General features: G+C 51.5%; 1 protein-coding gene across 1 annotated transcript in view; it reads right to left on the bottom strand.

Moving 5' to 3' along the window:
- The window catches only part of AKNA (AT-hook transcription factor), a gene marked incomplete at its 5' end in the record, with an annotated part of 38299 nt that extends 20575 nt beyond the window's left edge, over nt 1–17724 (bottom strand). The window contains 8 exons of the mRNA XM_082657171.1: nt 140–267; nt 2287–2346; nt 5264–5418; nt 5753–5821; nt 6093–6249; nt 11679–11753; nt 13471–14510; nt 17448–17724. Coding sequence (XP_082513297.1) covers nt 140–267; nt 2287–2346; nt 5264–5418; nt 5753–5821; nt 6093–6249; nt 11679–11753; nt 13471–14510; nt 17448–17724 — 1961 coding nt within the window. The remainder of the gene's footprint in view (nt 1–139; nt 268–2286; nt 2347–5263; nt 5419–5752; nt 5822–6092; nt 6250–11678; nt 11754–13470; nt 14511–17447) is intronic.
- Nucleotides 17725–21644: the final 3920 nt, after the last annotated feature.

Genomic DNA, 21644 nt, shown 5'->3' with positions numbered 1-21644 from the left:
TCTGGACATGTTGTTATTCGGGATAGGACTTCTCCCTGTTCCCCTAGTGTGTGAATTATGAGGACAAACTGTCCCCCTCCTGGTGGGAACCCAGGGCCTGACCCTTCTGTCCTTGGAGGCCTCTCTCCCCAGCATGTACCTGCCGGGATCAAATCTCCCGGGCGTCCCCGTGGAGCCGGCAAGCTGCTGGGCCAGGTGTTGCTCCCTGCAGGCCTTCAGATATTCCTCCTCCAAGGCCGCGTGGACAGCCTTTAGCTGCTGGAAGACCTGAAACCAGACAGGCCAGGAAGACTTGAGTGCCCAGCCCCCGTGGGCTCCATCCTTGCAGACACAGTGGACGAGACAGCTCTTTGGGGGAGGGGAGGGGCGTGGGACTCTGGGACTGCGGAGGCCTCCAGGCCCCGGAATATCTGGAAGGCTGGGGTTGGTACCCTCTGGAGGCTGCTCACTCTGGTCAATCTCCCTGCCATCAGACTGGTATGGCAGAGGCATGGCTTAGAGCACTGGCACCAGCCCCGGAGGGTACCAGTCCTTCCTGGGTAGACCTACAAGAACCCAATGTTCCCTGATGGTCATAGTGTCAAATATGCTGTCACTATACCCCCATAAGGACCTAGTACTTGAGACACCTCAGATCCTCATCCTCGATTCTCAGAACAGTGGATTTTGGAACATTAGTCGTTCTTTTCCCAAATCCTTATAGATTATCACAACAGGTGGTATTATCATCACCATCACACTGTTGATAATGATAACTAACATTTATGAGCACTGAGGCTCTGGCTAAAGCCCTTTGCATTATTCATTTAATCCTCAACATAACCCTAATGAGAGGGGTAATTTATCATCTCCATTTAAACGGGATGAAACTACAGCACAGAGAGATTAATTAAGTCAGTGAAGGTCACACAGTGGGTGAGAAAGTTGTAGAGTCGGGATATGAACCCAGGCCCTCTAGCTCCAGAGCTCATGGTCCCAACGATTATGCTAGGTCCCCACGGTAAACATGATCGTAGCTAACTCATGGGAGGTTAAAACTATGGGAGGTGGGCTCATTACCCCTGGCTTTTTATCATCCTCATCTCACTCACCCTATGCTGACAATAGACTGAGGCCAAGGACAACCTAGAGTCTAGCCCCCAGTCAAACTTTATCTTCCAACAGCTCTCAATCTCCCTGCATATGGGGGAATCAGGAGAGGGGGAAGAAAAAGAATGGTTTTGATTTTCAAGGTCCTTGATCATCCACTCAGTGAGATAATACAGTCCATATCACATTTTGTAACTGGAGAATGTGTGTAACGTCTATATAGTAACATAATGCTTAGTAACATAACATTAACAGTAAAAGCTATCAAACCAACTGCGTTGCATTTGCCCTACTCACCCTCCCTCAGCTCCTCTCCCCACCCGGCTCTGCGCCTGGGGCATCAGCTGGTTTCCGCTGGGGCCTGTCTAGGGGAGGCATCTATTAGAGGTCACAGGGTGGGAGGAAAGAGACCTGGGAGGGAACTGCTCCGGGCAGGCGCTAGTCCCTGGGCTTCCCTGTCCCTGGTCGGGCTCCCTGAGGCTGCTGCCCACACCCCAGCTAACAGTCCCTTCACTGATCCCTACACCCGCAGCTTTGAGAGCTCCATCTTCTTGGGACCCTGGCTGATGCATCAGAAATCTAAATTTTATATATGACCACAGTTACCTAGAAATACGAGAGCCCAGAAGGAAATAAGCCAATAATGGTTAGATTAGGGGTTTCTTTCCCTTTTCCCCCCAGTTTTCATTTTAGCAATTACTTTTATAATAAGGAAAATTATAAAAAGAAAAGGCCTTTTCCTGGTTGCCGACAGGCAATATAATCCGTGGGAAGCTGTGCAGGGCAACGATTAAGACCCTGGACTTGGGAATCAGACAGACCTGGGTCTGGGCTGTGCCGTCTACTGGCTGTGTGGCCTTCCAGCTGCCTCTCTGGGCTTCAGCTCATCCCAGTTAAATGGGGGTGATGACTGTGACTGCCTTGCCGGGTTTTTATGGTGATAAAATGAAATAATGTACATCAAGGGCTTACCACAGTGCCTGGCACACCAGCATCTTTGCTTAATAAATGGTGACTATTGTGATATAATGATCATTATCATGGAAAGCTAATCAGGGGCTGTTTGTTCTAAAAGGAGACACGATGTCTGGGATTCTCTGGTCTGTCTTACAGCAAACGAGGCTTCAGAGCCTGTGCCATGGGAGACAGAGCAGCTGTCTTGGCAGCTCCAAGGGCATCTCTTGAAGTGGGCAGTACCTTGAGTTGGTCCTGGGGTGTCAGCTGTCCTGCTTGCAGCAGTTCTACAAAGGACTCCACCTGGGAATTGGAAAGGGAAGGAAACACGCTCCATTAATTCAGACTCAGAAGGTAAGTCCTACAGACTCCCACACTTCGCCACAGTCACACTTTGGTGCGGAGAGCTGGGCCCTGCCTTGGGATGTGGGTTTTCTGACAAGCACGGAGAGGCGGGTGCCAGAAAAGCTCCACCACTGGCCTGAGCCATGGCAGCCTTGGGAAGAATCAAAGTGGAACCTCCAGGAATTTATTGACAGCAAAGCGCACTTACTCCTGTGCATGAAACCTACGGCAGCGTGGTGGGCATGGGGCAACAGGAAACAGTCTGAATGCCTATCTGTGGAACGGTATGCAGCCATCCAGAAGATGAGGGCACGTGTGTGTATTCTCATGTGTAAATGCCTCCAAGACCTACTTTTCAGCATCAAATCAAGGTACAGGACAGTGCTTATGGTAGGCTACCATCTGTATAAGATACGGAGAGAACAAAGAAGGAAAAATACAAACACAGTTGCTTATGTATTATAAACTATCTCTAGAAGGTATATTATAAACTGTCTCTAGAAGGATGCAAGAGACTAAAATATTAATTGCTTCTAGGGAGGAGAACTGGGTGGTGGGCAGGTACAAAGATGGGAGGAAGGTTTTCTACTATATGTATCCTCTGAACTTTGAACAAAGTGAATTTACTGCCTACCCAGAAATATTCAAATTTGGGACATTAAAAAAGTCAAGCTAGGGCTTCCCTGGTGGCGCAGTGGTTGAGAGTCCGCCTGCCGATGCAGGGGACGCGGGTTCGTGCCCCGGTCCGGGAGGATCCCACGTGCCACGGAGCGGCTGGGCCCGTGAGCCATGGCCGCTGAGCCTGCGCGTCCGGAGCCTGTGCTCCGCAACGGGAGAGGTCACAATAGTGAGAGGCCCGTGTACCACAAAAAAAAAAAATTTGCAAGCAAAGTTATTAAGTTTTTATATTCAATTACTGCAAAATTTGAGTCAGGACATTCTCCCTGACACCACATTTGAAAATAAATTTTAAAAACAAGTCAAGGTACATTATAGTGTACATACTCATGTGACCATTTCTATAAATGCATGTGTGTGCATTAAACATTTTGCATGAAGCAGAAGGGCAAGAGGGGAAGAAAAGATTTCCCTGAATATATTCTTTGTCCTGTGTGAGGGTCTTTACCATGGGTATCTATTACTGTTACAAAAATTTTTTTAATTAGAAAAAAATGGCAAAGACAATTTGGAGATTTTTAGCATTTCTAGGAAAGCTCTAGATCAGTGCCAAAATATAACATAGAAATTTACCTAATATAATTACATTATATAATTTATATAACATAAAATAGAAATGTAATGCAAGCTGCATATGTAATTTAAAACTTTCCAGGAGCCATACTAAAAATGTGAAAAGACACAAGTGAATTAATTTTAATAATATATTTTATAAACCTAAAATATTATTTTGACATGTAACCAATGTAAAAAAATATATTGAAAATTTTATAATCTTTTTGTTGCACAAAGTCTTTGAAAGGCAGTATGTGTTCTACACTTACAGAACGTCTCAATTTGGAGTGGCCACATGTCAAGTACTCACTAGCCACCTGACCAGTGGCTCCTGTATGGACAGGGCAGCCTGGATCATTAGGGGTCAGCTGATGCCCCAGCTGGTGCTCAATGGTGAGCTTGGCTTTGCTTTACTTTAGAGCACACAGGACAAGGAGGAGAAACATCTCTCCAGTTACAGGACCCAGAATGGCGGTGATTGGCGGTGATAAAAAGGAATAAAGTTCATGCTGCTACAACGTGGATGAGCCTTGAAAACATTATGCTAAGTGAAAGAAGCCAGACACAAAAGGACAAATGCTACATGAATCCATTTATAGGAAACGTCCAAAACAGGTAAACCCAAAGAGACAGAAAGTAGATGCACAGCTGCCGGGGCCTGGGGGAAGGGGATGGGGGGGTGACTGCTCAATGCATAAGCAGTTCCTTAGTGGCCGATGAAAATGTTCTAAACTTGATGGTGTTGATGGCTGCACAGCTGTGAATATACTAAAAGCCACTGAAGCATTAACTTTAAATGACTGAATTGTATGTTATGTGAATTATATCTCAATAAAGATGTTACAAACAAGAAAGAAGGAAAGGAAGGAAGGAAGGGAAGAAAGAATGGTGGTGTTTCTTTGAAAGAATTTGTTTTATGGACATGGTGATGTATGTATCGCATTTCCCTTTCTGCATTGACAGCTAGGAAGCTCAAAACCAAATGTGAATCTGATAAAGCATTCAGGGTCCAGCAGAGCATTTTGTTTCTTCACTTCTCCCTAAGTTCCTTTTATTTTTTTCCTATCTTTACTTCCCCTTTGCCCCAGTTTCCTCACTTCCATTTTCAGAATGTGGTTACAATGCATGTATTTTCTAAGCTGCTTTAAAGTACTTTTGGAATAAGGCCAAGTGTATAGTTATAAACAGACCTGCAAACAATTCATAGTTATTTGGATGAAAATATAAAGGCCCCTTGAGAAGTGACTGAGGATTGATTTCCATAACGAAAGGAACTAGGGAAGTGAGGTGATCGATCCTAAAGAGGAGAAGGCAGAGTGGAGGTTCCATAACCCTTCCAGAATCCTGAAGAAGCAGGGAGTCTCCCCCAGAAGTGAAACCGGAGGTAGTTTCAAGCACAATTGGAGAGATTTTGATGAGACACAACGCCAAAAAGGGAGTTAAACCTAGCACTGGGTGAGAAGAAGGAGGCTGGAGCTAGGAGGTCCCTAAAACCAGGGTCAGGGAGGCTCTGTTTCTAAGTTAGCTCCATTAGGGGAATAACGAGTAGGCCTCGTAGACAGCCCCTCATCCAAGCGGGCAGAGGCTCCGCTTTCTCCAGGTGAGTCCCATCTCTCGTGGGCAAAGCTGGGGTTCCACTCACCTTGGCCAGGAACCGACTGGCCTGAGAAGTCAGCTCCTGGGCCTGCTCCGCTGAGGGCTGGTCCTGGGCGATGCCCGGGTCGTCCGGAAGCCACCCTAGGGCGGGTGTGCTGGGGGGCGAGGAGGGGTTCAGGTCTCCTTCAGCTGATGGCCACCCTGGAATATACAACCACTAAATGCTGGGGCCAAGAACAGTCCTTCCTGGGGCTGAGGGACAGTTGCTGAACCTCGAATCCACCACCTCCATCCTCGAATGAAAACTCAGCCATCTCACAATCGTGCCGTCTTCACAGCGACCTGAGGGAGGGGCCTGGGCAGTGTTGTCCCCATTTATAGGAGAGAACAAGGTGTGGGTCAGCCCCGGATGACACAGCTAGAGCCAAGCCAGGCCTCTGGGTTTCCAGTCAATAGTGTGGGCTCCAACTCGGAAAGATGTGGGTTCAAATCTTGACCCTCCCCCATAGCAGTGTGACCTTTTACATGTCCTCACCTCTCTGAGCCTCGGTCTCCTTGACTGTCAGTGGGGTAACACCAGTGGGGACCTCACCGGGTGAGGGCTCTACAGTGACGATGCTCTTTGTCATACAACTCATCCGAGATCACACAGCTGCTAGGTGGCAGAGCTAGGGCTTCGCCCAGGTTGCTCTAGCTCAAAGCAGACACTTTCTACATCTCCATTTGACCTCTTCAAGTCACAGGGCCCAGAGAGGGGCCTCACCCCCCTCCCTCCCCTGGCCTGAAGCCAGTGCCACCCCAGGGTGAACCAAGTGTCCCTAGAGCAGGGTTATAACAGAGGAGCCCTTCAGCCACATCTCCTCTCCCAGACTCACCTGAAGCCTCAGAGGTCTGCAGGCCCTTGGCGGGGCCTGGCCACCGCTCTACAGAGTGGGGCTGTGGGATGGTGAAGGACAAGACCTTGGTCCCCTGGGGCATCGTCCCCGTGTGGATGCTGTGGCTGGGCTGGGGCGGGTCCAAGTACAGGTTCACCTTTAAGGGAGGAGAGGCACAGCAGAGCCAAGGGTTGGAGCCAACCCACCCAAAAGGCCTCACCTTCATTCATGCCATCATTCAGGTGCTCAACAAACATGCCTTTGTATAATAAATAATACCTTTTAGTGGAACCCTTGGGTGGGGGCCAAACACTGGGCCAAGGGCTTACATATCCTTTCATGCTCTCTTTATGGCAGTCCTGAGAGGGAGGGACCATATGCCTATCTTACAGAAGAGGGAACTGAGACTCAGAGAGGTTGAGTCACTTACTCAAAATCTCCAGCTGAAAAATCCTCGGGCTGGGATTATAACTCTGCTTTGACCCCAAAGTCTATGGTTTTCCATATTAATGATTTTATTAATAATATTTGTTATAATATACCATAATAATATTGTAATAAATCTAATATTTAACACAGAACAAGTATAATTATATTACAGTAATATAATTAATATTTGTTATTAATAAAAATATTTCCAATAATTATCATTACATTGATAATAACTGCAATTAATGACTGTTTGAGTGAATGAGTCAATCAACAAGTAAAGGAATTATCTCTCAGTTGTAGCACATCTCCAACATTTGAGGATGGATTTCATATGGTAAATAGTCTAGTGTTTGGGAGAGAAGTAGAGAGTCAGGGAGATGGCCGAGGAAGACCTTCTGAAGTTGAAGACCCAAGTGGTTTAAAGCAGGGGTTGGCAACTATGGTCTGTTTGAGTGAACAAGGTTTTAGTGAACACAGCCGTGCTCGCTTGCTTTTGTATCGTCTGTGGTTGCTTTCATCCTGTAACAGCCGAGATGAGTTGTTACCGTGGAGAATAGATGGCCCACAAAGCTGAAAATATTCACTATCTGGCCCTCTACAGAGAAAGTTTGCTGATCTCTGGCTTAGCGCGTGAGCTCTGCAGTGCCTGGGTTCACACTGAGGCTCTACCACCACCCTCCTCTGAGTGCTAGAGCAGCTGACTGAATTCACCTGTCTGCACGAAGTGAGGGCTCATTAAATAGCAGCCACCACCCCCACATTCATCATCATCCATATTATAACTATTACCATCACCATCATCATCACGACCACCATCACCATCATCACCACCATCACCATCATCATCACGACCACCATCATCACCACCATCACCATCACCACCACCATCACCATCACCATCACCATCACCATCATCACCACCATCACCATCACCATCACCATCATCACCACCATCACCATCATCACCACCTTCATCATCACCATCATCACCACCATCACCATCACCATCACCATCATCATCACCATCATCACCATCATCACCACCATCACCATCACCATCATCACCACCATCACCATCACCATCATCACCATCACCATCATCATCACCATCACCATCATCATCACTATTACCATCATCACCACCATCACCATCACCATCACCATCATCACCACCATCACCATCATCATCACCATCACCATCATCATCACCATCACCATCATCATCACTATTACCATCATCATCACCATCACCATCATCACCACCATCACCATCATCATCACCATTGTCATGTATGTGGCCATCATGCAGGCAGGTCCCTAAAAAAGCAACTCTCCTATGTTGCCTCAGTGTCCCCTGGTCCTCATGACGTCAGGCTGCTTATCTTACTGCCCTCTGCTACCCTAAGGTCAGGAGTGGGCAGCTCAGGGTGGGCTCCCAGGCCCACAGAAGGCAGCCTCTCCCTGCTTAAGCTGCTCTTCACGTCCTGGCTGTGGCAGAAAAATCTATTCCAAAGTGAGGGACAATGGCTCAGCCGTGGCTGGGCCCCTGCTGCCTCCCCGCCTCTTTCAGGCCCAGCCTCTGATGAGAACAAAGCTGGATTTTAATAATCTCCTTGGCCATCTGCTCAGGCCCGCCTGTGGGGACTTGCCCACCAGCACCCCTCTCCTCCCAAGGTGACCCAAATCTGGGGGAGGCCCGGTCCTCCTGCGTTCTCCCCCTGCCCCACCCATCGGCCAGCCCCAGCCTGGGTCCACCAAAGGCCCAACCTGGGGGAGCAACAGGAACAAACTGCTCTCAGCACCTCTGTTTACACAGAGGGACCAAAGGCCTGTGCAGAGGCCCGGGAAGCGGGGAGCTGGGGTGAGTGTGGGTTTGCCGAGCTGCTCAGGCTTGTCCCTCCTGGACCCGTCTCTGGTGGGCAGGACTCACCCCCAGGGCCCCCGTTTAAACCAGGGTGTCCCACGGTGCTCGCTGAGGCTGGATTGGCTCCCTCAGGGGCGTTAAGCAGGGAAGGGTAGATGAGTGCGGGAAACACTGGGTTAAATAACTGACTAATCTCAGCACAGATGGGTTCCTCACAGCCTTTAAAATGCTAATGGGCTTTATGAATGGGGCGGGGAGTGGAGAGACTAGGAAATGCTTCCCCAACTCCTCCAAACACACAAACCTCCCTGGCGCCTCTCCTCCCTCCCCCCCCCACCCCCCGCGCTTCTCCTCCCTCCCCCACATCCTTACCCTCCCCTCCCCCTCCCCCCTCCCACTCCCACCCTCACCTCCACCAGGCGGCCATCAGAACACACACTTTAGGAAAGGCAGTTTTATGTCATCCCCCCTGATTCTTTCTGGGGTAATTTCCGGTCTCAGCCCCTCCAGATCCCCCTACAGCTGAGGTGGGGGACAGCAGCTGGAGGGAGGTGGCAACACAGCTGCGAATGCAGGACACCCCCATAAACTCTGGCCCTAAGCTAGTCACCGAGCAGTGATCCTGACCAGCCCTGGCTCCCTGCCCACACCCCAGACGGGATCCAGTAGTGCCCCCCGGCCCGGCCCTGGAACTCCCTGGTCAGCTTCCCCAGTGGCAGAGCTCACAATCGTTTAGTCTGGATCTGTTAAACCTAAAAAAATAAATAAGCTGTTAAACCTAAAAAAAAAAAAAAAAAAGGGTGGGCTGTGGGCTACTGGGCTCAAACCCCAGCTCTGGTACCTACTTGTTGAGTGATCGCTCTGTGCCTCAGTTTCCCCCATGGTAAATGACTGAGGACAGTGGTCTGTACACATCATGTTTTACTATTGATATTATCACTGTAACATCATCATTCTGCCTTGTCATGCCTCTGCCACATACCATTGCCAGGGCCCGAGCTGGGCACACCCAGGCACAGGGAAAATAGTGCCCACTCTGGAACCAGGCAAACATAGTTTAATCCCTCACTTGTAATCCCTCACAAGCCGTGGCATGTTGAGCAAACCACTCCACCTGGCTGAGCCTCAGTTTCCTCTTGTGAAGAGGGTCAAATGAGATGACTCTGGCAGTGTGCTCAGCCTGGGCCTGGTATCTGTTTACTGCTCAGCAAATGCCAGTCTCCTTCCCCTGGTCCCCACCCACTGCTGCTGCCCTAGAGCCAGGCCCGGCCTGGGTGTTTAGGGCCACATCCCCAGCCTAGGGTCCAGCCCGCCCCCTGGGGGCTCTGAGCAGAATGCAGTGGACCCCGGAGAGGTCACATCAGCCAGCTCAGCCTGGGGGAGCAGTACCGCTTCCGTCTCTGTGGACTGGGCTCCCTGGCAAGGGCTCTGAGTAGGAAGCTGCTCTGGGGTTTCCCGAACCTTCGGGGGTAGAGTCTACAGAGCTCCGGACACAGTGAGAAGCCCGGCTGGAATCTTGGCCCCCCTGGGCTCCGTGGAGCCCGGCAAGGCCCCTCCCCACTCAGGCTGCACGTCCTCCTCAGCCCTGCCTGTACTGCTTCCCAGGGCGCGGAGAGGATCGTCCTGCTTCCGGAAGAGTCCAGCTTACCTGTGCTCACCCTTCTCTTGAGGAGAACCCTCAGGCCAAGGAGTCATTTTTCCAGAAAGCAAGACCAGGTGAGCTAGTGCTGAACCATTCCTGGCCTCTCCAACCTCTCCTCCTCTGCCCCCTCACACACGCAGGGGTCTGGGTCACCAGCCAGGCCGGCGTAGGTGCACGTGGTGAGTCCCCACTGGGACAGGGGAGTGTCCGGGAGACGCACACAGCTGTGCCCCCATGGTGTCCCCCTGCCTGGCACACATGGGCACCCAGTGAACACCTTCATATTAATACTATTAATCATAATAATATTCCCTAACTCTTAGGAGGTACCTGCCAGACGCCAGGTACATACGTTCCATACACGAACTCATTCCTTTAAATAAGTAAAGCGGGAAGGAAGGAAAGGAGGGAGGGAGGAGATATTCCCAGCCTCTGACCCTGACCTTGACCTTTGGCAACCTATGCCCCTCCTGGGGTCCTGATTCTCCGATCTGTGAGACAGGGGAGCTGAGGATTTGGACCCCATGACCAGTTCCTTTCTCCTCGGACCTTCTAGGAGCCTGCGGCCATGAAAATGTGGTTTCCCCAGAGAGGATGCCTCACCAAGCCCTCTACCACCCCCATCCCTTCGGCCCCTGAAACTGCCTCAGAAATGTGGAAGAAGCCGTAAGACCTGGCGGGGGGGGGGGGCGGGGAGGAAGGGGAGCCCGTTGGCTCCTAGGAGGCCCGATGAACCCCCTTTTACAGTTGTGCCCAAGGAGGCCAGGATGGAAAGGAGCTGCCTGGGTCAGGAGGTGCGTATGGGGACGCGGAAGTCCTGCTCCTAGAACAGGGCCCCTTCTTTCGTTTCCTCATCGTGGCTGCCTCGGCGACACTTCACAAAAGAAGCGTCGCTAGACGGTGGAGAGCAGCGGCCTGGCAGGAGCAGGGGTCTCGGAGTGTGATGGGGACAGCCCGGGTTGGGGGGGGGGTCGTGAGAGGGAGGGTCTGCGTCTCTGCACCCCACCTCCCACCCCTCCTCCGCTGCTGCCTGATGGGGCAAGAGGTGGGGAGAGGTAAGCAGGAAACCAGGAGGGGCTGTGAGAGCCCCACTTCCTGCCTCACCTCAGAAAAGGGGAAGGGCCCAAGTGCAGAATTCACAGCTTCCCCTAGACGGGGTGGAGCCTGGGCAGGATGGGGGTGGTGGATTTCCCCTCTCCCCCCTCCCCCGGCCCCACACTAGACATTCAGTGAGGAGAGAAGCTGTGGGTGAGAAGTTGGGGCAGGAGAAAAGGCAGAGGTGTGATCTGGCAAGTATCAGCCTCAGGGGTTGAGCAGAAATTCTGTGCTACTCCCTTGGGGCTCGAGAGCCCAAGTAACTTCCTTAAGGTCACACAGCTAGTCAGTAATGGAAGCAGGAGTTGTGCCCAGGTGGTCTCACTCCAGAGCTCATCTAGAAGCAGGGAGCTTCCGGTGAAAACTCCTGGGCACCCTGGATTCCAGCATTCAAGGACTCAAAGTTCATCAGCAGTAAAGGAGATTGAGCCTGGAGAGGGCAAGGTCACTGCCCCAGGTCACAGAGTGCCCTTGTGGTAGAACAAGGAAGGCCCGGGTTCCTCTATCCCCAGGGTCTCCCGAGCGGCCCCCTCCACCCCACCGGGCCCAGTACCTTGGCTCCGAGGCGCAGCTGGTCGATGGTGTTCTCAGCCTCAGCGTACTTGGTGAGGAGCCTGTGGTAGTCCTCCTGCGGAGATGGGGGTGTGCAGTGAGGTCACGCACCAGGCCCCTCACTGTGAGACCCCTCGCAGGGAACCCACTCCCCAAAGGGGGCCTCTGGGTGCCTCGGAGTGAAAGAACTCTGTAGTGGTAGCTCAGCAGACCCCTTCAGGCTCACGTGCAATACGGACCCCCACGGCCAAATTCCGGGGGGTCGGGGGTGGCAGGACAACTCCTCCACCATCCCTTCTTCTACATCCCTGACAGTGAGTCAGGGATGGGGGCCTTTGGGCTGGTCCGCCTCGATGCATAGCCGTAGCTACTTGCGTATTTGTCCGAATGCCCTGCCCTCATCTGTCTTCCCCACTGCTCTGTTCCCAGGAATTAAGTAGTATGTGCTTAATAAGTATTTTTTAATGGCTGATTGAATCATCTAAGCGTCTGGAAGTAGAAAAGTAGAAGACTTGAAAATCACGGTTGCCTTTACTCAGAGTCACGATTTGCCATACACAAAACTGAAGAGCTTCTTAAAACAAGTCATTACGGGGGGAAAAGCAAGAACAAGTGTCACTGGTCGCCTTTGAAGGAGGCCAGGGAACTGATGCGTTGTTCTGAACACTGGTAATTAGAAGGGCAGAATCAAGCATTTCTCCTGTCTTTCCCATGTGAACGAGGCCTTGGTAACCAAATAGTTGATGAGGGCAAGTTTCACTTCATAGAAGATTTCCCGCAAATAAATGCAGAAGGAATGCTAGCATTAGGATACTACCACTCTGTCCCCCCCAGTGAAAGCCTGGATCAAGGCAACGACCATCAGGGGTCCTTAACACCACAAACGAGACACCAGCAAGCAGTTTACACCCCCTGAAGGCACCACCTGTGATGGGCTCTTGCCAAAAAAATCCCTACCAGCACAGAGCTCCTGATCTGGGGAGAAATAAACAGACGACGACAACTCGAAAACGCCTCTGCCTCTAACTGGGCAAAACACAGGACACAGAGAAGACAACGCGACACGTGAAGAAACATCAGAGAGTGTATCAGCAAACCGCAAAGTGTGGGAGACTCTACAGGACAGAAACCCGTTTCCTTAACAAATAAATTACAAGGAAGAAGGAGATTTGACAAAGAATGCAAACAGAAAGGCAGGGTGGGGGGGTGGTGCGCAGAGACTTGAAAAGGCACATCGACCGCGTGCAATATCTGAGCCGTGTTTGGATCCTGATTCGAACCAACCAAAATAAACAAGCCATTTATGAGACAGAGTGGGAGACGCGAACACTGACTGGACGTTGGTTGATATTAAGGAATTGGTGTTAAGTTTCAGGTATGCTGAGAGTAGGTTATCTTTAAGAGCGATTCCTTATCTTTAGACACACACTGAAATATTTGGGGGTAAATGATTTGAAGCCTGAACATTGCTTCAGAATACTCCAGTAGGGTGAGAGGAGGAACAGGTGAGGCCATAGATGAAAAAGGTTGCCAGGCGCTGGGCGATGGGTCCATGGGGGTTCGTCATACTATTTTCTCTCTTGTATATGTCTTGAGTTTTTCATAGCACGAGTTAAAAGCAAACAAACACGGTCTACCCTCGCAGCATGAGTGCAATCACTGCTTTTTTGAGCCAAGGGCTTGGGACTGTCCTCATCGCGGGGGACCCCTGGCCGAGCCCCAAGGCCCCCCACCCCGACCAGCCTCCAACCCAGACCAACAGGTGCCTTGGTGTAGAAATGAGTCGGGCTTACCTGGAGCTGATGGACCAGCTTGGTGGCCTGTTCGGGTGTCTGAAATTCTTGGGGTAACCTGGTGGTGGGGTGAGTAGGAGGGGGGTCCTCTCCCGGGCAGACTTCTCCGCTGTTTAACAGCAACTCCCGCACAATCTCGGCAGGTGACTTGAAGATCAGTGGCCTGGCAGGGCCCTCAGGCAGCCTGCTGTGGCTCCTGGCTTTGGGGGGGCGGTAAGTCTCATCTTTGGGGAACTTCACCCGGGGTCCCACCTTGGAGAAATCAGGGAGAGGGTAGTTCAGCCGCCCCCGGCCGTACTTGGGGGTGTCAGAAGATGAGTGACCAGCCAGAGTGGCTCCCGGCCTGGGCGGCGGCCTGTCCTGTCGAGCTGGCCTAGGTGGAGGCTTCAGGGCGCTGATGGAGCCCGTGAATCGGGAAGGGAGCGGCTTAGGTGATATGCGTGTCCGCTTCCAGGATTGGTCCCCGGGTTGAGGGCAGGAGAGGCTGGTGGTTTCTCTCCTCCATCTATCTGCAGGACACTGGACGCTCTGGGCTGGAGGGGCTGAGGACTCCTGGAATTCCGTGGCCGTCGCCAGAGTAACGCTTCCTCCAGTTCTATCGTTTGGGTTTAGGAGGTGGTGGCTGGAGCTCTGGGGTGACGTTTCTGCCAGGGCAGCGGGCCGGGGGACATCAGTCTCTCCTTCCCAGGTAGAATCCAGACTGCCACTGGGCTTGAGGTTCACAGTTCCACTGCTCCAGGACCTGGCAGACTCAGAATGTTCTCGAAGTTTGTCTCCACTGGCTTGTTCGTCAGAAGCCACCCAGCCTGTGGGTTGACCCCAGCCCAGAGCCATGGGGCTGGTGTTCCCATTGCCCCCCGAGCTGAGATCAGTGTCATACCCCAACCTTGGGGAGCTCTCTCCAGCTTCCTGGACCTCAGGACCACCCAGGGCCTCATCTGGCTCCTCTTCAGTCATGTCCAGTTGAGGATACTGCTGCGGGGGCCAGTTGAGTGGCAAGTTGGAACTCTCTGGGCTGTCCACATCCTCTGCTTCAAGCTCTGGAAAGAAGGTCATTGCTTCGTATACGCCAGGTCTGGACTCACTGTGTCACACTACCTAGGCCATCTCACCCCTCTGGGCTTTCATTTCCTCATCACATGGCGACGGCAAGAAGCCCAGCGATCCCCCCATAGGGCCAAATACTTTTCGAACACCTCCTCTAGTTGTCTCAAAGGTCCTCCAAACTCAATCCTCAACCTGGTTGTCCCCCTAGCGTTTCCTGTCTCAGCAAATGGAAACATCATCCACCCAACTGCACAAACCAGAAACCTGGGAGGCATCTTTGCCATCTCCCTCCCCCATCCCCCCGCCATCCAACCTGTCACCTGGTCCTGTCCTGATTACCTCCTATGGTGCTCTCGAACTCACCTGCTGCTCTAGAGTCCAGAACCACCAGGTTTGCCCAAGTCTACCTCCTCTCTTGCCTGGACCACTGTAGCAGCCACCTAATCATCTCAATCCTCACTCTTATTCTCCATATGAAAACTCTTCACTGTCTTCCTGTTGTTCCCAGGAGAGAGCTGAACCTTTAATATGGTCCTAAGGTCCCTGTCTCCACCCCGCATTAGCTCCGTGGTTCCCCTCAGTCTCTCCCTGCTCTAGCCGTGCCACATCCTCTCCTACCACAGGGCCTTTGTACATGCTGATCCCTCTGCTAGGGTCCTCTCTCCCTCCCTTTGTCTAGTTAACTCCTATTTGTCCTTCATACATTAACTCAACCTTGACCGCATCAAGGAAGTCTTCTCTGATCTCTCTAACTTAGGTCAAAAGCTCTCTTTTATAGGGTTTCATATGACTGAATACCTCTACTTTGAAATATTTATTACAGCTGCAGTTTTCCATTTATTTATGTGATTCTTTCATTAATATTTTCCTCCCTCACTACACCGTAGGCTTCATGAGGGCAAGGATGCTCTCTGTTTTTATTTATTATTGTATTTGCAGAGGAGGTGCTCAATATTTGTTGACTGAAAAGAAGGAAAGAAGAAAGGAGGACAGTAAGGTATGCAAAGCTCCCAGAAAACGGATAGTTGTTATAATTATTAGACAGTAAGTGCTCAAGAAATATCCATTCATCCATCCCACTCACCCGTCCACCCACTCACCCATCCAACACCCACTCACCCATTGATCCAACCATCCAACCTTTCAGTTGTCCATCCATCCACCCACTCACCCATCCATCACCCACTCACCTACCTATCCATCCAGCTATCACTTATCCATCCATCTATCCACCCACCTATCTGCCTATCCACCTACCCATTCATTCATCCATCTGTGCATCACCCGTGCAGTCAGTGCTTATGGAGCACCTCCTCTGTCCTAGACCCTGTGTCAGCCTCTGGCGCAGATCCAAGGTTTCATGAGCTACAGTCTGGGTGCCACCAAGCACAGACTCTGCTCTGGCCAGATGCGCCTTTGTCATAACCCTCATGTCACTCTTTGCGTCCCCACGCCCTTTCCCCTACCCTTGGCACCTCTGCACCTTTCATCTCCTTAAAACCTCCTTCAGCGAGTCTCTCTCGTTTACAGCAGCGCACTTGAAGCCCAGGAAGGTTAAGTAACTTGCCAAAGATCACGCAGTGGTTCAGAGCAGTCCTGGGCTTAGAAGCAAGGTCCCAGCTACGCAGGCAAGTTAGTCTCTGCTGATGGGGGTCATGCAGTGGGATGAAGAGATCGGGCTTTGGAACCGGGCAGACCTGGCTTCAATCCTGGCCCTTCTGATCCCTCATAGGGCACCAGGAACAAGTAGCTGACCTCTGTGGCAATCTTTACTCTACCTGGAGGCTATTCTCTCCTACCTGGAAGAAGGTGGTGAGGAAAGGTGGAGATATGGCTTGCGCCCTGCCCAGCCCTTTGCCTGGCACACAGTAAGGGCACAGGACATGGCAGCAGCAGGGGGTTACCATGTGACCTCAGGAAGAGATGCCTCTGCCCCTTCATCCCAGCGCATCCCTGTCACCATTCCCTAAGGAGAGCTCGGAAATAGCTCCTGAGTGGGTAGCTGTGGGCAGACCCCACTTTAAACAGACCTGGCATGAGGAACTTGGGGTCACTGCACAATCTACTATCAGCCTGACGGCTTCTCTGACATCCACAGATTCTGATCCCAGAATCCTAAGACAGGGGCGTTTCATTCATATTCGAATGCAATAATCACTATGTAATCAAGTTCAAAGGTGTTATTACTCCCATTTCACAGATGGAGAAACCAAGATTCAGAGAGGAGAAGGGACTTGTTGAGCCAAGCTAGGAATTTAGTCTCAGTTGTTCTTAATGCAGAGAAAACAGTTATTTTAGAAAACAAGGGAAGCCATCATTCTCGTTGCTAATTGGGATTTTAAAACATCGTAGAAATGGGCAGAACCCTTGGACCAAGCAATTTAAAATATCAACGTTATTATCAAATTAAGTGTGCAAAGATATACTAATGACATATCTCTGCACTATTTATAATAGCAAAAACTGAGAAACTACCTAAATGCCCAGCAGTAAGAGGCCCAACAAATTACAGAATATTCACACCACGGAATTCCTAAGCAGACATTAGAAATGACTTGTGGAAGAATATTTGATAAGCTGGGAAAGCGTTCATGTCTATTAAGTTACAAAAAAGCAAGTTACAATAGAGTTTGTAGAATACTGTTGCATATTCATGCTACGTATACACACACACACACACACACACGGAAGACAGCAGCTATCTGGATAATAAGTAATTTTTAGTTTTTTCTCCTTTGGCTTATATTTTCTGATTTTTCTGCAAAGAACAGTACTGTTTATATAATTTAAATCTTAAAAACATTTTAAATTGTAGGCTTCGTAGATTTTAACTTAAAAATTTTTTGAAACTCTCTCTATTCCTGCCTCCCGCCAGAAGGGGGGAATGTTTGGGGGACACCACTGTGGGATTGCAGGGGAGTCGGTCTCACCCTCTTCTGCAGACTCTCCTGATTCAGGATCTGGGTGCCCATCAGGCTGTGAGTCCGGGCCCCTCCACTCCAGTGGCTGCAGGCACTGCTGGGCCAGGCGGAAGTCCTCCAGGAGCTCAGGGCTGGTGGCACTGGGAAAGGGCGCCTCTTCTACCAAGCTGCACGTGCCGCTCCCATCAGCATCCTTTCCCTTTTCAGCCCAGGCCCAGCGCCTCCGCCGGGGCCCCTTTCCCAGGCCTGACTCGGCCCAGTGGACCTCCGTCCCGGAGCTGGTCATTGGGCCTGGCCTGAGTTTCACCTGGGCCCCTTCATCTTCAGGAGATGGAGCTGCCCCTATGGGCACCAGGGTTCCCGCCGGCTCCTCTCAGCACAAGCCATCCTGCCTGTGGCCTGTCGGGGACACAATCAAATGGAGAGCATTAATCCTTGAATCCCCTCCTTTCTTCAGAAGCAGAAATTACCAGCAGGAACTCTGGAGTCAGAAGCCCTGCGTGACCTTGGCCAAATCACTCCACCTTGGATTTCTTCATCAGTAAAACTGGGGTCATAATTCCTCTCTCTCTCAAGAGTTTTATAAAATTACCTGAGATATGGGATAAGGAGGCCAGCGGCCAGCACACAGCAGGTGTCCCATGTGTGCTGGTGCCTGCCAGCCTCCACACGTGGGCGCCGGGGCACAGGCCCTGCTCACCTGAGAACTGAGGGCCCAGGAGGAAGCAGACAAACAACCTGGCACCTAGAGATCAACGTGAGAGCGATGGGAAAGCACGGGGAGGGGCCCTGGGGGTGCAGGGCAGGCCCAGGAAGTCAGGATAGGTCCCATTTAGGGGCCACGCGCTCTGGGAACCTTCCTGACCCGCTCGTGGGTAAGATTTCAGATCGTGAGTGGGGGACCGGTGAAAAGAGCATTCCATTATCCAAAATAATTGAAAACAGGTACTCAGACGAATACGTGTACACGCACTTTCCTAGCAGCACTATTTGCGATCGCCAAAAGGTGGCAACAACCCAGACGTCTATCAGTGGACGGATGGACAAACAAGTTGTGGTCTATCCGCACGGCGGAATACCGTCCAGCCACTAAAAGGAGTGAAGCACTGACACGTGCTACAAGGATGAATCTCAAAAACGTGACGCTAAGTGAGAGAAGCCAGACACAAAAGGTCACATACTGTATGATTCTAACTGTACGGAATATCCGTAACAGGTAAATCCCATTGCTGACTAGTGCTTTAGCTGGGGGAGTGGGGAGAGGGGAGTGACTGCTCGAATGGGCACAGGCGTCCTTTTGGGGTGATGAAAACATTTTGGAACTAGATAGAGGTGGTGCTTGCACAACTTTATAAGTATACTAAATGTCACTGAATTGTTCATTTTAAAATGGTTAAATTTTATGTTATGTGAATTTCACCTCAATTAAAAACATTTTTCAGGCAGGGGTTCCATCAAGCACCAAGGCCTGGAGGCAGGAGGGGGCGGCATGTAAGTGGTTTCCCGATGGCTGTGCTAGTGGGGCAGGAGCTGGGGCTCTGATTGCAGAGAGTGTGGGCATGCAGACCACGAGAGAGCACGTCGAGGTGCAGTTAGAAGTTTCTCTCTGGCTGCCTGGGGAGAATGAACCAGAGGGAGAGCCTGGTTGCACAGGGACCTCTGGCACGGGAAGGATGGCTGCAGAAGGGCTCCTCCCCGCCTGCCTTCTATCCTCTCCTCCTTTCCCTCTCTCCCTTCTCTCCCTCCCACCTCCTCTCCCCTCCCGCTACGGCCAACACCCCCAAGCGCTTCCTCTGAGCCCTGGAAACACAAGGCTGACAGAACAGCGGCATGGTCCCACCCAAGGAGCTCATGCAAAGCACCCACTCTACGGGCAGGAAAACTGAGGCCCAGAGAGCAGAGGGGCCTCGGCTGAAGCCACACATGGGTCGGGACAAGGCTGGCATGAGAGGTTACCTTGCAGCTCGTGTCCCGGCTCTTCCCTCCGTGCCGTGGAGACAATAACTCCAGGCCTCCCAGGACAGACACGCCCTGTGTTTGTCCCTGCAGCCTCGTGTGCGATTGGGTCTTGGTCAGAACCTTGGTTCATACCGTTGGGAAAAGTCAGCAGGCAACTATTTCTGGATAGAGAGTCCCCCAGGGATTGGCTGGCACCTTCTCAAAGGCTGGGGTAGGAACGGGGACTAACATTGTCCCCACTCTGGTCTCAGGGGCCTCACCCTCTTCCCCTGACACAATCTTCCTCCCTCCTCCCTGAATTCCCCCCAGATCACCCTGTAAGCCTCCACATGACCCCGCCACATATGCTGGGCCCTCGCTGTGCCCACCCAGGCTAGAAGCTTTACTGCCTGTTCTCGATCTGCCCTCACCCCAAACAGGTAAGTAGGTCATAGGAAAACTATTCTTCAAATGAGAAAACCAGAACTCAGCATGGAATAGTTACTTGACCAAGTTCACCCAGCTGGTTAGTGACAGCAAGATTTGGACCTGTCGATTTTGGCCCAGTGAGTGGTCTCCAGTGTTTTTGTTTTTTTTAATCACACAACTCATCATTAAAAATATATTTGCTCACACACCTAACATGTATTTCTTATAACATCATCTGCATGCATTCTCACACGAATATATTACGTGTTAGAAAAAATATATCTAAAATTGAATTTTTAAAAAGATCCAATAGAAAATAAATATTGTAAAAGGAAGTTCTAATCCTTGCTTTCCACACCCTCTCGGGGCGCCTGTACCCCTCTTGGAAATCCCTGCCAGCTTGAGTGCTTTTAAGAATCCTCTAAGAATGCAGATCCCTAAGGTCAACCCGAAGAGAGCGGGACTCCATGGCCCTGGGACGGGGGCCCAGGAGTCTGCATTTTAAACCAGCGCCCCGGGCAAGGCCCACCCTTCGACCTTGACTAGGCCTTTTGGGCCCTGCCACGATGGCAGGTGTGGAAGGTGCTAAAGGCCTTGCTTTTCTCTTTCTGAAACCTCTGCCAAGGAAGTGGCTGGGGGAGGCGTGTGGGGTTTTTTTGACTTCTAAAGGGCTTTTTTTCTAGCCATGCCACAGAGCAGCCCGTCCAATCACAGAGGCCTCGGGTGCACAAAGAGGAACATCCTGTCTCCTGGGATGACTCAGTCATTGCAGAAATCTCACTGTGACCAGGGAAAGCCTCTGGTTGGAGGCAGCTGCGGTCACTGGCTGGAGTTTTGCACATGTTCCCCAGGCCCCCAAACCTGTGAGCCTCTCATGAGCAAAAGCTCTGCATTTCGCGCACGCCACAGCCCTGGGTGCCATGGAGTCCAGGACAGGTCGGTCAGCCAGTCAGTCAACAAACACACACGAGTGCCAAGCACGTGCTGAGCTCACGCTGGGACAAGGACACCTGCTCACTGGGCTGCTGTGAAAGAGAAGCAGGCAGGGTGTCTGGAGACCAGCTTCTGGCCCCGGTGCTGCTCATCCACCGTGTACTGCTGGGCTTAGGTTTTCCTCACTGTAAGATGGAGAAAATGCCACCCGCTCTCGCAACCATGGGGAGTGGCGCCCCGTTAGGGTGGGCTGGGAGGTAGGGGCGGGGCTAAGTGAACTTTGAGGTTCCTGGTTGACTTGTTGGCTTCTGAGGACCACAGACTCCAAACAGTTAACCCCCTCCTCCTGCCTGAGGTCCCAATTCAGAGTAACAAAGATATATATTGAACACCCAGTGGGTGCAAATTAAGAAAACCTATGACCTCCTACTGTGTGCCAAGCACCACAAGACACGAGGAGTACAGACCTGAGTAAAAGTGTTCCAAAATTTCAGATGGGGGGTGGGTACAGGATTACTGTCGAAGGGAGCATTAAGCTGGGCCTGAGAGACAAAGAGGATTTGGGGGAGAAGAATGAGGAAGGGCATTCCAGGCAGAGGGAACAGCACAGGCAAAGGCACAGAGGTCTGAAAGTATGAACAGAACTAGACAGAGAGCTATGGCAGGGGTCCCTGAATGGCGGCCAAAGACAGGGTGGCTCTGGACAGCCTTCTCGAGGGCACAGGGCTGCTCCCGAGGGGCAGTGGGGTTGGGAGGCTGAGCCCAGGAGAGCCCCGTGAGCACTAAGTCCCTTCAAGGGCTGGGCTGTCCTTGTGGGACTGCTTTCTCCAGGGCTCAGGGGCCCTGACAGCCCCGGAGAAACCAGTCCCACAAGGAGGCACCACCCATTCCCCGTCCTTTTGTACG

The sequence above is a fragment of the Grampus griseus genome (genome assembly GCF_964374135.1).
Source record: "Grampus griseus genome assembly, chromosome: 6".
Classification (NCBI taxonomy): domain Eukaryota; kingdom Metazoa; phylum Chordata; class Mammalia; order Artiodactyla; family Delphinidae; genus Grampus; species Grampus griseus.
This window is presented reverse-complemented; position numbering and strand designations above follow the sequence as displayed.